This window comes from Artibeus jamaicensis, unplaced genomic scaffold (assembly GCF_021234435.1).
Source record: "Artibeus jamaicensis isolate MK-2021 breed Jamaican fruit bat unplaced genomic scaffold, CSHL_Jam_final contig_467, whole genome shotgun sequence".
NCBI classification, from domain to species: domain Eukaryota; kingdom Metazoa; phylum Chordata; class Mammalia; order Chiroptera; family Phyllostomidae; genus Artibeus; species Artibeus jamaicensis.
Window position 1 is genome coordinate 7,853,530 of NW_026521845.1, and position 16,471 is coordinate 7,870,000.

The 16,471-nt window shown below is 39.4% G+C and overlaps 1 protein-coding gene across 1 annotated transcript in view; it reads right to left on the reverse strand.

Moving 5' to 3' along the window:
• Positions 1–16,471, reverse strand: part of USH2A (usherin) — a 505,359-nt gene that overhangs the window by 202,393 nt on the left and 286,495 nt on the right. Inside the window, exons 37-38 of the mRNA XM_053667304.1 lie at positions 2,354–2,359; positions 848–1,021 (exon numbers count right to left, since the gene is read on the reverse strand). Coding sequence (XP_053523279.1) covers positions 848–1,021; positions 2,354–2,359 — 180 coding nt within the window. The remainder of the gene's footprint in view (positions 1–847; positions 1,022–2,353; positions 2,360–16,471) is intronic.

Genomic DNA, 16,471 nt, shown 5'->3' on the forward strand with positions numbered 1-16,471 from the left:
AAAACTGGGTGGCACTGAAGCAGATCAGAATAATAATTCTGGATAAGCTAGGTCCTTTATATAGAAATTGTTAAAATTAAAATATTCAGATTAGATCACATTTCACATATGAACATGACAACACTGAATTCTAACCACCAAGATGTGGAATTTAAAGGTGTTTTTCCAGTGGTGTGAGTAGAGTTTTCCTATTGTATTACCTATACGCTATCCATTTTTGCCAAAAGTTTAGATATAGCCCTGGCTGGTGTAGCTCAATGGACTGAGCACCAGCCTGTGAACCAAAGGGTCTCTGGTTCGATTCCCAGTCAGGGCACATGCCTGGGTTGCAGGCCAGGTCCCCAGGAGTGGGTATGTGAGAGGCAACCACACACTGATGTTTCTCTCCCTCTCTTTCTTTCCCTCTCCCTTCCCCTCTCTCTAAAAACAAATAAATAAAATCTAAAAAAAGAAAAGTTTAGATATACATCTAAATCACATCTTCAACAAACCAGGGACAAAAAACACTTGTACTAGAAAATTAAAGTTCAAATTGAAAATACAAGCTTTGAATCTAAATCAAGCCTCCAACAAAACAGCATTTCACAATCTTTTTAATATGTATAAAGTGAGAAATATGTGTGTGTTTACACACACACACACACACACACACACACACACACGGTGTGAGGTGGAAGTCTCAACAAAACAATAAAATAATGTCAATAACAGGGTCTCCATAAAACAACCACCCAATCAACCAGTCATACCAGTGAGCCACTAAGTTCTAACAAAAGTGATTCGAACAATGACAAGGTGTTCAGTAGAGAATGTAACTGTAGACAGCCAACGTCGTTCTCAGACTTACCCCCTGGCGGCATGATGAGCGTGGCAGGATCACTCCGCAAGCTGCCCTGGGTGCCGGAAGCATTCACTTGTACGGTGTAGTTGCTAAAAGGGATCAGCCCGTCGACAGGCACCCAGAGGTCAGCCTCTTCACCACTGTGCACCACCTTTGTGCCGTTCAGGAGAGTCCAGTTATCTGCTGAGTAAAAAAGAAGTATTTAATTCTGTCTGTATTTAAGGCTTCTCTTCTGCTATTATGTAAACCTTTGGTTGGGTTCCTAAATATCCAGTAGTAAAGAGAATTAAACTGACATCACCATAAAAGGCATTGCGCTCACTTGCTTTTACTTCACTATGCTGCAAACAAAATAATATTTGATAACACACGACGATTTCTAATTCATTCATCACAGGGATCGAAATTACTGGACAGATATCCTGAGACAACATAAAGCCGCATCACATATATAATGCAGATAAGTAAAAATTCTGCATGGATGTATAAATGTATCCCTTGAAGCATTATTTACAATTTGTTTCGGGGATTCTCAAATACTGGAGTTTTCTGTGACGCATGGACCGCGAGGAAATCCCACTGTTTTCCCCCAAATAGAACAGTTCTGGACGTACATGTAAATAGTACAGTCAAATATCTGCGTCAGAAGTCTGACTTATCATCAGTTGGGGTAATTTCTGCTCATTTGATCAAGAGATGGATTGACTGCTTTCTACCTACTGCCTGTTTACATCAGAGTTGGTGAGAAGATCCCGGAGAGCCACTGGGGATGGAAGCACATTGTGTCCACTCAGATCTGGCGGGGTCGGTTTTCAGCTCTCTGGGAAAATGCAGAGGCTGCCTGGCTGTAGAACAGGGTCCCTTTGCACATGTCCCCACCGCCCTCCCCGCCCCACCCCCTTCATCCTGCGGAGGCTTCAGCCAGCCCATTCTTGAATCTCAGTGTGTCTGGGGCATAGGAACATTCTGCTGTCTGATTACAGAGATTTTTATCTCCTCTTCTACAAAGCCAGGTTACATCTAACATTAAGGAGAAAGGGGAATTAGACTTAAATTAGAAAAGGGTCCAATCCAAAAATTGTGTTGTAACTTTTATTTCACTTTCAATGTTAGGTGCTTTACTGAAAAATTTACATTTGACAAATTTTTCAAAATAATGCTTAACCTTAGTACAGTTAGTTATATTTACTCTTAAAACACCAAAAAAAAAGAACCATTAAAAATAATAATATTTACTTCCAATAGCCTTCCTTTGCCAAAGCACTTACTATATTTACCTTTAATCTTCTCCAAAGGGAATAAGTGGTACTTGTGGGCTAAAACACAGAAATAATCACTTCTCTTCATTTTTAGCGAAACAAGATGAAGCTATATTCAGAGATTAGGAATGTTTTTAAGTTCCTAACCTGGAAACAGACAATTCACAGCCATATATGCATAACATGCATTAGCGGGAAGTCCTGAAACCTGCAAAGCAACCTTTGAAAACTCCGCGACTCACTGAAAAGACACTCCCAACTTGCGCCATATTAAGTAGCTTTCATAGGTTCTTGACAACTAGTCATCTTCACTCAACCAAAGATTCTCTCCAACTGCATGCTGGGAGTAGCCTTCACTAGGCGCTTGTAACAATGTGCTCAAAAATGCATGAAACGTATTCAGGAGACCTGGTTTAGACGAAATGTGCATCACTTCTAACCATTGTCTAAGAAAATTACATCTGTCACATCTGAAGCCTCCTTACCTTCCCATAATGTATAGCTTCATGGAAGCCTTTTTCCGCTACAGCTGACGCCACTACTGCCCTGGTCACGTGCCCGGCTGCAGAATTTCTAAAAGGACACCTCATCCTATCCAGGCAGGTGCCCCACGGCCTCTGAAGCAGTATAACTGTGGCCATCTTTCAAAAGATGGCAAATCACAAAACAATAATGAAAATTCTAAAATTAAGCCAAGAGAATGCAATTTTACAAAATTTTTACTAGGTGCAAATGTAAGATTGACGAGTTAACATCTATACTTATAATATTGGCGAGCTTCTCTTCTCCCCTTGCATTTGGTTGGTTTTTGAAGCAAATTTCTAGCTGTAAAACAAACACTGTTGCCAGCTTTGAAAATGGCATGGCAGGGAGAAATATATTAAATACCACTTTATTCTAAGTTTCCCAGATAACATTAATACATGGCAATTATACAATTAGTTGTAACATTGCATTCTAATTATAGAACAATGATTACTCGGTAATTATAAGAAGTATATAATTACTCAATAATTATGAGAAGTATGTAATTACATAAACCATTTTGTTCAGCTCAAAAAAAAAAAAAGAACTTGTACATCTCCAAGAAGCACGCAGCTGTGATACGCAGCTCAATTCACAGACCTAGAGCAACTGACAGGGCTCCAACCCTCAATGAAATGCAAAATCTCCAGCTCCGAAACCAAAACAGGTCCATGGATTTGGGCTTTCCCTCCATTTCATTCTCCCTGCTCTCACACACTCCCTTTGAACTTGACCTTGCACTTTAAATTTGGGCTCCTAGATCATTGGAAACAGTTCTTAAAATGGATGTCCTGTGATTCCTCCCCTCCTGCAAGGGCATGCTTTTTCACTCTTCTCTGCATATGCTTTGTTGCCAGCGGTCTGGAAAATGCAGTCTGGGCGGTTCAGCCTCAAGGATCAAGGTGGAAAATGCTGACGCGATAAGCATTTCCTATCACAGGTTAGCATTCCTGTGGGGTTGGCCTCCGAGCTGCCCCTGTCTGTGAGTGGAAGTGCATGGTGCAGGGTTGCTGAGGTTTCCGTGTTTGTGACCACGGCTCCACATCACCTCACCCCCAGGACTCTACCTAGCGTCTGAGGAGTCCCTCTCTTCTACCCTCTCTGGCTGTGCCCTGCACCCCTGGGCTCTCACTGAGGATTGCACTGGTTCTTTGCGGAATGTTCCCATGTTCACCGACATCAAAATCACATGGGGATTCTTAATGAACATTTACCTCCCCAAGTTCCATTCCAGGTCTACTGAATGAGACTACCCAAGCATAGGAACCAGAACTCAATTCTCAATTGGTGATTCTCTCCCTGAAGAAAGAACAACTGATTTGGTGTTATTGCGCCCCTGTTAAAGCTAGTCTTTTTTTCTAAATTTTATGTTTCAATTACAGTTGACATTCATCTGTATTCTGGGTTAGTGTCAAGTGTACCGCATAGTGGGCAGACAACAATAATCTTTGCAGAGCTGTGCCCCTCCAATGTTTTAGGTATCCACCTGGCACTGTACCTTGTTATTCCAATTTTGTTGACTATATTCCCTATGCTTTGCTTTACAACCCCATGACTATTTTGTAATCTAGTTCAAATCCCTTCAATTTTTTCACCCAGCCTCCCAACCCCCTCCCTCTGCATCCACCAGTCAGTTCTTTGCATGTATGAGTCTGTTTCTATTTTGTTTCTTCCAAGCTGGTCTCAGAGTTATAACCAAAATTTATTTATTTTGCTTCCCAAATCAATGAGGTTAAGTTTGGCATCTTATTCATTGATACCTTTAGATTCTAGCTTTGGGTTTTAAAATGTTTGTTTCTATCAGTGGAATAATGCTTCTTCAGAGAGTATAGAAAGCTATCTCTTAAACCAAGTCTATCTTTATGGATTACAAAATCTAGTACAGTTGTTTGATAAGAAACTTTTAATACACATAAAAATAATTTAAAAAATGAGTACAGATTACTGTATACCTGAGAACAATAATGTCAGGATTTCTGATTTAAGTATTTCTCCTCCCTCCCTGATGGAAGATACAGGGCAAAGAAAGATTCTTTGAATATAGGTCAACAATATGCATTACATGAAGAAAACACATTTCATAGAGGTCACATACATTTTAAATAAATTCCTAGATACTATTTCACAGTAACAGAATGTGGAGACTCCACACTCTAAAAAAAAATTACAAAAGGTTAACTCATGCATTTCTACTTTTCTATCTTATATCGAATAAAAAAGGTTAAATAAAGAAGAAACAGCCAAAGTACATCTCCTGTCCTACAGCTTTTACTTGCAAAAAAACTTTTTCTTCTTCAAATAGGAACTCATACTGAAACGTCAACCACACCCATGTCCATTTGATGGCTAAAACCTTATTGTTAACATTCTTATTGGTTGAACAACAGGATGTTTTCTTTATGATGATCTTTAAGCAAAAACCTGCATTAAACAGACAGCTTCCCGTGTACGATTCAGGAATGTGTGTACCACTGCTGTCCTGGGAATTTCTTCCTGTTGGGTTTTCTGGATTGAAATAAGATGAATGGGTACGCTTTCTCAGTCCTGTTATAATCATTGTCACAAGAACGTTAATGCACCATATATTCCATAATTTTTTCCCTCTGTGCTGTCCTGTTCTGACCTTTTCAATATTCTGTAATTTGACTGGCTGGCTGTTTCCGTTCTCTCCTTTTTACAGCCTTATTAACTTGTGGGAAAGAGGTGAAATGCACAACCAATCCGAATACGTAATATTGCAAAGGTCAGTGTAGACCTGTAGAGTATCAGCACACACGGAAGACTGTGCGCCAGGCATTAACATCCTGATATCTTATTCATGTGACAAAGATGGTAACAAGAACAGAAAATGGCACAACATGAATCCATTCTCGTGACAAAGATGATAATGAGAAATGACAGCGAACAAACCAAACTGATTCTTGTTACCGTGTGAAGATTTTACATGTCAGACCTGGTCCTGCTTTAAGTTAGCCTCTCCCTGAATCCAATTACACCTTAAGGTAGAAAATGCATTGGCTAATTTTCCCACTCCTGACTGTAAAAAGGAAAAGCTAGGTTTTTCCTGTATTGCGGCCTCAATTTGAGTGTTGTTTAGCTCCATCCCGCTATTGCAAAATTCTGCCCATACTAAAATCAAAAGACATCAAATGGTGAAAAAGGCCTTTAATGTGAGCTAAGAATTCTAGTTCACTTTAGATAGCACATATTAATATTTAAGCTACCTTTATTTATTCTTTCTAAGGATATCATTTCAAATTATATTACCTGAAGGCAAGTGTGTCCTCCAAACTCCATTGTTCTAATAGATCTCACTTTGGTAGAAATATGAAAGGTGCCAGGTATTTGTTTAAGTTATTACATGGTTAAAAGAACCTATTCCTGGCCTTAAATTTTTGCTAACATAGAAAATATGTGTAATATATACCTATGTAGCTATTTCTCCACAGAACATTTTGACGGAAAAAAAAGGTAACCCCTGAACCACTTAGGGCTCTGAGAAAAACAGTGCTCTATTAATGCATCATATTTCTTACCATTACTGCAATTACTCTAATGCAATTTTTAATTAGTTGTCATCTAGTAAAAGCTGTACTGTTTTGATTCCTCTTTCAAGCAGTCATTTGGCTGGAATGACAACTGTAGTTCAGGAGATAAATACAGCAAATATTTCATCAACTAGGGAAGGTATAGTATTATGCCTTTACCTCTGTAAAGGGCGAGAAGAAGTAAGTCAGAAGAGGATGAGAACATTCAGTTTCACTGATCCATGAGATATAAAAGAAAAAGCAACAAATGAACACCAACAAAACAAATGAAACCCATAGATACAGATAGTGGAATGTTAGGGGAGGACAAAGAGGATACAGGGTTCAAATACACAGTAATGGCAGGGGACTAAACTTCGGGTGAGAGCACACAATAGAGTGTATAGATGTCCTGTGATGAAGCTGTGCACCTGAAATTTCAATAGTGCTATTAACCAGTGCTACCCCAATAAAAAGGGAGAAGTTAATGGTACTAATTTTGGAACCTCACAGTAAAAGAAAGATGCGATAAATTCATGTTTAGCATAGCACAGTTCCTAATTCTTCTCCAAGAAGAAGAAATGTAAACTGAGGAAATCCTGGGAACTCTTACTAATCTCCAATCTAAAGGGAAGTGACTGAGTCAACTCCATAGAGATTGGAAGAGCAGCAGGGATTGGCTGCCCTGCTCACCACTGTGCTGAGTTAGGGGAAGAAGCTGATGCTCCCAGAAAGGGTGGTGATGTAAGTGAATGAATGTAGTGAGTGGAAAGGATGTTTACTTGGATCTGAGAGGAGACAAAGAAACTAGATCCCCCAGAATTCTGCCCAAAACATCAATTCATACACTGTAGTTTGCTCCCCTTCCTCTACCCCCATGTGAGGTCTACAGAGGAGGGCTTTCATAAATAGCAACACCCAGTTCTCAAAGTTTTGGTTGAGGGAAGACACATGAGCACTGGAAATGAGAAGAAGTAGGCAGTATTTGGGACCAATGTAAAGTCTGGACAAAGTAGACCATACAAGGCACAAGCAAGAAGAGTCTGAAGGAAGAAATACTATGCTACACATACATACATAGAGACAAAAGGAGAGAAAAGGACCCGACATAAGGCAAACGAATCCTGTGGCTGGAGGGGAAAATGATAGGTGTTTCCTATGATATGCAAAAGAATATTGCAGAGCTGGAGAAACAAATCGGAAATTAGAAAAAGTCATTAGTTAATAAACAAGTTAGATAAGGCAAGGAACAGAACAGGAGCAGCTGAAAATTAAATGGTGGGATGGAAAGTCTTGAGATAATCATAATCCCTGAATAAGAAAAGAGATTGAGAAATTATCATTATCAGAGAGCCGATGGTAGACATATAAAAATGATCAGAAATATAATTTAGATTTATTTATTTATTTTGGTAAGTGATTAAAGCTCAAGTGTACGCTTGACCGCAGGGTTGTCAATCACATAAGTCCCTGTGAGGACCGAGAAGGTCGATGGAGTGGAACAAAGACTCAAGATCAGTTAGGGTTCTTCTAGATGACCAAGCTGCCTGTGGTTCCACGCAAGTCGGACTCTCCACCTCTCCTGACAACTTTTTGAATGGCTCAGTTTTCTACAATAACTCCTTTTGCCTTCATTAAGCGTAACTTCTGTTCTCTGCCACCAAAAAACCACCCATGAAATGGAGAATGGAAAAGTGATATTCACCATTTGTTAATATTGGTTATCTATAGGTGGTGGGGTCTTAGTAAATATTAGTTTTCTATACGATGTGCATTTTTAAGTCAGCATGCATAATTTAAGAAAGTCAAAAGACTCTTGAGAAGGTTGAAATGTCCGGAGAAAAAACATATATACACTGCATTTAAATTTATAAATTACTTACAGTAAAACCAGGAATCCACAAACTACTCCCCATGGGCCAAATCTGGCCATCTGTCTGTGCTTGTAAATAATGTTTTATTAGAACACAGGACAGGCACTGACACTTTCAGATATTGTCGCACCACTCCAGCATTATTGAGAAGTTACGCCAGAGACCATACTGCCTGCAAAGTCTAAAATGTTTAGTTTGTGGCTTTGCAGAAAGAGTGTGCCAACCTCTGAATTAAAGAATTAAACTGACAACCTCTTAAAAATGTGCTGCCTTCCTCAATAAAGAGAGTCACTTCCAATTTCTAGATTGATTTTCTTGAGCAAACTCCTTTTTGAAGAGTGGAACGGGGAATATAGAAAGAACATTTTATTGACATGACCCTGTCTTATGCCAGTGCCTTGTACTGTCATTAATGCTTTTGAATGTCTTTCATTATTCAGCAGTTATGGATGCAAATTACTGAAAAGGAAAGAAGCAGGAAGAAGATGCATCACAAAGAGTCCCGAATCCCACAAGCCCAGGAAGTCTGCAAATGGGAGTCCGAGCACTTTGCTCTGAGTGCAGTGATGGCTGCCTTGCTAAAGGCTTAATCAGAGGAACTAGAGAACAATGAATGAGTCTTTGGGGGAAGGAGGGCGGGTTTACTGTTTCAACTGCTGCTGAAAGACTTTTTTAGACTTCCAGTGGTAATTTGCCCAAAACACAGAACATCTCCTCCCTAAAGGTCTTGGTGAACACAAGCAAATGGCTAAATAAGGCTGAAATGTTTGCAGGAAGAAGAAAGTGCAGCGTTAAGACAGCCTTAGAAAGAATAATCAGAACAGTACTAATACTGCCTATTTAAATATAGAAAATGAAAAAGAAAGATAAAATCCTAAGAACAAGAAAGTGGTTAGAAAAGAGAACAAATGTGAAGGGTCCCAAAATAAGCCTTCAGTGTGTATAGGATCATAAAATAGAAATTTGTTTGTAAAGCAAAAAGAGTTGGATGTATCAGTGTTGTCCTCCTGAGTGACAACTTCATCACTTTTGCTCTCTAATTTAAAGTTGAACTGTTTTCTTCAAAACCCCTCAGAAGGTGGCTTCCCAGTCTGCGTAATTATAGAAATAAAAAGAGCCTGCTTGAATCCTTTCAAAGGCATTTACTCACCTTACCTGTTTTCTTGCTGTTACCCTAGACAAACAAGTATGGTTCACTGAAAAATAAAGGTGGGAAAACTGGTAACATCTCTGTCCGGAGAAACAGTTCATCACGTTCCTAAGGCAGCCAGCCTACGCTTGCAGTTTATAGCCACTCATCTATTGCATTTTAATTGAATCTTATAAATTAAAAAAAGTGAAGTTATTTTAAAGCTTACTTCATCTTAAGAAAATATGGAGCAGTTTGAACTGTTTATGAACAATGTTATAGTTCCATATTTGAATTTTGATCCTTGCTCCTTCTGGAGGCTTCCACTGATACCAATGAAGATTAGCTACTTTTCAAACATGCTCATAACTCATAGATGCCAATAAGACTATTCAGGTCTTTGGGGAGATGATCAGAAAGAAACTGGCTAAAAAGCAGACCCAGGGATCTCTAATCCATAATCAAATATCTAGATTGACTGTGTCACTTGCACTTGTATTGATTTCAATTGGAGTAGCTCACCCAAGGGAATAATAAAAATGTGGAATAAAACTGATTTATGAGGACAAAATAAATCCTTTTGTGAGGGGTAATGAATTGGGACTATTTAACCCTTTCAATCACAGAGTGAGAGAACGATTTATTTTTCTAAGAATGCTGAGCTGGCCAAAAGCAGTCATATCGGAAATGCCAATATTGCCAAGTGCCATTACACTAAGTTGTGACGCCAGGAAAGAAACGCTGCTCCAAACTTGATAGAAGCCACAGTTTGACATATGACATATGTCTAGCTTTCCTGGGCCAACTTCTGCGTGCCAAAACACATGATAAACCTCTAAAATCCAGAGTAGTATGGAGTCACTCAATACATGTTTATTGTACTTATTTACATGATTTACAAGGCAGCTGGGGAGCCAGAGCAAAATATGGTGGCATGTTGACGACACTTAATTTTTTTTCTTTAATATAGATGTTTTCTATTTTATTGAGGGCTATCTTCAGGTTAATCGGGATATCCACGGAGAGAGCTTTCCGTATAACTAGGGCGCATACACATATTCACCTTACAGAAAATTAAAAGACCTAGAGAAAATGGAAATGATTGTACAAAAATGGAAAGCAACTGTTTGATGCTATCAGTGGAGCTAACCAGCCAACCAGTGGATTTAAAGAAAAAGAAATTAGTTACCTCATGTTCCTTAAAATTTGTAGACAGAAACCATCTCAAAAGTTTGGTATTGATTTAAGTCTTAACCTTTCCACGTGTGCTGACATCGTCTACCCACGTTCTAAACCTAAACTGTCCAATACAATAGTCACTGTCCACGTAGGGCTTTTGAGCACCTGAAATGTGTCTAGTTAATTTTAATTAAAATCTGATCACTGATTTAGTTCCTGGAAAACTTTTAAATATATTTGGTATGTGAATCTAATTTTTGAATTGAAAACTTTATGAAACCTAAATATGGATCAAATATTTCTGATACATATTACCACTGAATTGAAGTGTTTTATATGTGTAAAATACACACACAGACTTATGAAAAAAGATTGTTGGCATCTCATTATTAACTTAGGATTTTGCTTACATGTTGAAATGATACTGTTTGGGGTATATTGATTTATATAAGCTATGCTAGCAAATTACTTTCAACTTTTTTACTTTTTAATGTGTAAACCAGGAAACTGAATTTTTTTCATGCTAAAGGGGGTATTATAATGCACAATTAAATGCAGGTTTATTTTTGTCTTGAACTGATTAAAGAAATCCACATTGTTTCAGGATCTGGCTACCTATATTCACATGAAATAAAGATGAAATTATTAGTAGAAGGCACAGATTCTTCTCAATACATTGCATTTAATTCACAGTCCTAAGAAAGCTGTGGCAGAAGCACTTCCGGGGGACTGCTGTCAGAAAGAGTAAGTTGATTTGTTACTAGTTCTGTCACTCTGGCTTGTACAGCCATGGTGTTTAATGAACAGACAGGAAGGTAACTTTATTTTTCCTCCCTGGCATAAAAAGGCTTTTAAAAAATTAATACATTTTACTATTTACAATGAAACATAATTTAACTCAGTTTGATGGCACCATAATGATGATAGCATAATAATTTTTCTAGTATATGTTTCCTGCATATGCCTTACAGAGTTAGTCGTGAAACAGGAAACAGTTCAAATCAAAAAGATAGTAATAAACTCTATTACAATAAAGGAATAAATTATTAGGAGACAGTGAACAGGAACCACTTTAAAGGTAAAGGGTTTAAGAAAAAGCAGGAGGATAACAAACAGCAAAGGCAAGTAAGTGGCTGGGCTTCTGGAAGAAGCTGAGGCCCAAGACTTTCCTCACCCCTGTCTGATGAAGCCCTGTCTTTCATTCTCAATTTTCCTGAGAGATTGGAACAAAGCATGAGGTTTGTGATGCTCAACTCTGTCCAATGTCAAAGGCCATGGAAGGGACCCTTCCTTAGACTCCCCACCCTGCAAAGGAGCTGAGCAATTACAGCAGGAAATGCGCGGCTGTAGGGTGGCGTCCCAGAGGTGGACAATACACACTGGCCCTGGAGAGCTAGGCTTTGTTCCATTTCTCTACAAAACCCTCTGTCCCACGTCCCTCTAATATTCAGTCACAGCTGGCACCTGCCTACAGAGACCTTCCTTATTCAAAATCTAGATCATTAGGGATGATGGTTACACTCTCAGTCTAGAAATACCTAAAAACAGACCCTCCTCCTGCTATTTATGCAGCAAACACTGAACCCTTGCCAGGACAAAGCACACAAGCACCAGGGCCTGGCAGGTAGGTGAGTGGTACTGCAACTCCCACTGTGAAGTATTACATATCTGCCCCACGGCTGGCATCTTTGTGTGCTCATCCTCATGTATGTCCCAGATACTGGCAGTGAGGCACTGGGCGAGTATGAAAATGATTTGGGCATTTTTTAAAATTCTTTAAATACTTTCCATTCTGAAAAGGGAAATTGGATTAAAAAAATAAATCATGCAAAGCCTTCTAAAGCCAAAGGTAAGTTGTCCAGGGGTGAGGGGATGACGATATTCCCTGTCTATCAGTCTCCTTTCACCAGCAGGGAGGATGGAGCGTGCTTACACTGAGATGCTCCGCAGTGCTGGAAATGTGAGCTCAAGCCACAAGGATGCAGAAACCCGGCTCGCTCCAACCTTTGTGGGAGACGAGCCCTGACTGGGTGTGCAGCCTGGGTTAGGATTTGCATTTCATCATCACCTCGCCACGTCCTCAGATGCAACGGCACAGACTTTGAACTTGTTTGTTATGTCAAGAAAATAGCCAATTAGACGGGAGACACAAATTCAATAAGTGTTGTGTGAGTGTTGAGAACAGATGAGTTCTTAAGTTTGATAAATTAATGCCTAACTCCATTCTTGGGGAAGAATATGTCCTAATTACATATTTCTATAGTTTTATTGGCCATGACATGATATACAATCAGACGCGTCAATATAGTTGGGGGTAAATATTCTATAGACAAATGTTTGCAGGGATGTATAGCTTATTGTTGACCACTCACATTTTCAGAACAATACAGCAATGATTTTTAATTCACTAGAAAGTGTTTTTTATTTCCTGAGTATTTATATGTATGCACATTTATACCTCTAGAAACATGTTGAGAAATTTGCTTTTCAAAGAAATAGGAAGAACGTAATTTTCTTACAGTGCCTATATTTTCACTGCTGCCCATATGACTACTGGCTTTGAATATAACTTTCCCCACAGCTGTCATTCCTAATATCTCATGTCGATTTTAAAACATCTCAAATGGTCAGGGGGAGAGAAGTACTCTCTCTCACACGGCGCTTGCTAAGTGTCTTCTCTTTCTCTACAAGATACTGAGGGGCCAGTACCTGTACCACGCAGAGAAAGCATAGTCTCAGACCCCAAACATGCCTGTGCTGAGGAGCATCTGAGCATGAAATACTATCACCTACTTCTTTAGACTTGCACTGAGTTTCAATGGCCACATAGTGGGTTTGGATTTAGTAAAATGGGATGGAGCTGTACCTTCTCTGACCTTTCCATCTAAAAAAAAATTTTGGGGGGAACTCAGAGTAAGTGATGCTAAAAAGAAGAGCACCAAGACAAGCCACGTTTCTCTGCTTCTTCAGCTGCCAGGCAAGACATCCTGCTCTCTTTCTCTGAAGCACTTCTCTTCCACCAAACACACTTTACAAGATCACAGGTGAGCCTGCCCCCTGACCCTCTAACTCCTTATGTGGAAGTGAATTCAAATTGTTCAAGAAGCTGTCTCTTTTATTTCCCACTGGCTGACTCACAGCTCTAAAGTTCTCCAACTGGAGTCCAAGTTACAGGCTGCCCTGCATCCCGGGGACCACCCGCCAGAGGCTAAGTAAGGCTTTCGTTCCCACATCTAACTAGTTTCTTTACCATCCCAAGGAAACGAATGCCTCCCTATCTTTTCTCTCCCTTGTAATTTTTTTTTATAAGGCACAGTTTATTCTGGATGGAAAGGTATCCATCATTTATACTCCATTTTTAGATCACCTTGCTCCCTTCCAGATACTAGCATCACAGAAAAAACTGCAGGGCCCTGGTTCCTAGTCTCAAAATTAAAAAAAAAAACACAAAAAACTTGGAGCCTTCACCCCTCAGTAACTCCCTCACACTATCCTTACGTTTCAGTCATAGTCTCACTTATTTTTCTGATCAATCTTAGTGTGTCCTTACTGTTTTGCAGTATCTTCAGGGGTGTTGTTTATTTGCCACTGACAATTACTGGAGAAAGAAAGGCAGGCAGCACGTGAGAGGGAAATTTCACATCACCCATGTCACCGTAAGAGTTATCCTGGACAACCACTGAAATTTCCCCCGCTGGCCTGTAGTCCAGCAGTAGGCTTCTGCCAGAGGACTGGGACCTGTCCTCAGGGGGGGTACCTGCAGCAGTCCCTCCAAACTACTCTGCCCTGGAATTGTCTGCTTTTACCAACTCTCTCTCTCTCTCTCTCTTTTTAAATTTTACTGCAAAATGAACGATATGCATTCATGGTGAAATATTTTTTAAAATTGAGTATGCAAAGAAATTGGGAAACTAAATCATTCTTAACACAACTACCCAGACATAACAACTATTATGTCTCTGTGTATATAAATTATATACATAGAATATATATACATTATTTCCAAATTTCCATTTCCCTTTTTAAAAGCAATCTTTAAAACGAGTCAAACCTTTTCAGGACTATTTGTTCTTACCAGCAGATAAAACCCCTGATAAATACTGATTTCATGATTTGGTTCTTCTCATTTTTCTCTCTCTTTCATCCCTGCCTCCCCTCCATCTTTCTTCCTTCCTCACTTCCCTTTCCTACGCTTGCCTTCCGCTCTTTCTTTTAGAAGGTTCGTTGCTGGTTGAAGGTATCCACAATGGGGGAAAGAAGAAAAGAACAACCCTTAAAAACTATTTCTGATACCTTTCTATATTTAGAAAGAAGGCCTGCCAGGGACCAAGAAAACAACTCCATCTCATCAATCAATATGAGTTTATGAAACTACTCTTTCTTTTCAAATACAATGGCTTCCTTGGCGAATGCTAAAGGATCATTTTCATTTACCCTCTTATTTTTGTCAGCGATCCACACGCTCTCTTTCGCAAATAAACATCTTTGCTCTGTGCTACAACACAAAATAGGGGATTAGGAGAGACAGGCATGGGCAGAAGACAACGAAGCCGCAGTCCAGTTTTGCAGAACAAGTAGGCGTCGACGGTGCACAAAGGGCCCAGCAAAGAGCACACCTGGGTGCTTTGCCTTAGACGCTCAGACACTAAACCATCCGTCAGGATATCAAGCAAGGAAGATTATTTCCTAATTCACTCAAAAGGAAGGGAAATGAGGAATTAAACTATTTGCAGATAACTACGCCAAGACTGCTTATGAGAAAAAGCAGAACATGGTACTGTCTACCGGTGTATAGAATAGAACCAGTGTGTACACAGTCTAAAGAATCGAGGGTTAAAGGGGCTGATCTTTGTAAACATATTCTCGAGAATCTCAGAATATTTTCTTTATCTCTTAATAACATTATTTTCTATTTTCCTTCTGATAATTAGATGGTTTTATATTTGTAAATGAAACTCTTTTGGAGATTTTATAAAATAAGGAGAAAACCATAAATTATCATAACACATTATGATAATTTTTACCTAACCTGTCAGATTAAAAAATTTAGAAATTTTAAAAAGTTTCACATAAGCCATATTTTTGAGACCATGTTGTGAGTTCAGTGTTTATTTCTAAATTTACACATTTATTTAAAAAATGAACACTCGATAAGTTTCATCAGAAATGGTTATATACCTGTTACCTATATGGAACCAGAATAAAACACTGGAGCTGCTGGACGCCCATCCCAGGAAGCTGGCTGTTCACCTGTGTAAGGGGAACAACTTCCTTGGGACAGTCATTTAGGTAAAGCGTGTATTACAAGCCAGCAAGTGCCACTTGCGAACCCTAGAAAAAAAGAATCTGCATCATACGTTCCTCGTAATGCAAAGGATGTTGCACATCGGGTAGAAGTTCACAGAACTGAGCACCAATCCCTACTTTCCTGATGCACAACATTAAGGAAAGGCAGAAACTCTGATCTGATAGATCCCAGTGTGGGTTGGGCACAGCTAAGTTTGACTGTTCACACTTGTCTGTGCTCCTTGACAATCTCCATTCACACTTGTTTGTGCTCCTCGACATTCTCCCACGATGTTTTCATACTTGAGTTGTTCTGATCCATCACAGAAGCAAAGGGCAAGGCTCAGGGTTTCCAAAACCTCCCCCCAATTAGCTCTGTTTACTTGTCACACCGACATGCTTGGTTTTTCGCTTGCCTCTCGTGCCTCAGAATGACATCCTAGGCTGGCCTGTTTTCTCTATTTGTTTGAAAATTCTGGGGGGAGGGCAGAGGTCCTCAAGGTCCCACCTTTGATGTCATTTTCTACACCTCAGATTTGGTTTATTAAAAACGAGTGAAGAGTCTAATTAATCAGGCTATCATTTTTCACCTGGTGAAATTTCTGTGCTACATGGAAAATGAGAACAAATTCTAATAACCAAATAGCCACAGATGCTTCATGAGGTTAGATAAAATATACATCAGTCTTATCACTCATTAAATACAAATATCCAAAAGTGTGGCTTTCTAAAGACAGGTATCTGTGGGCAAACTCTGTCATTTTAAAACAGAGCTCTTTTAGCCCTGGCTGGTGTAGCTCAGTGGATTGAGTGCGGGCCTGCGAACCAGACAATCACGGTTCGATTCCCAG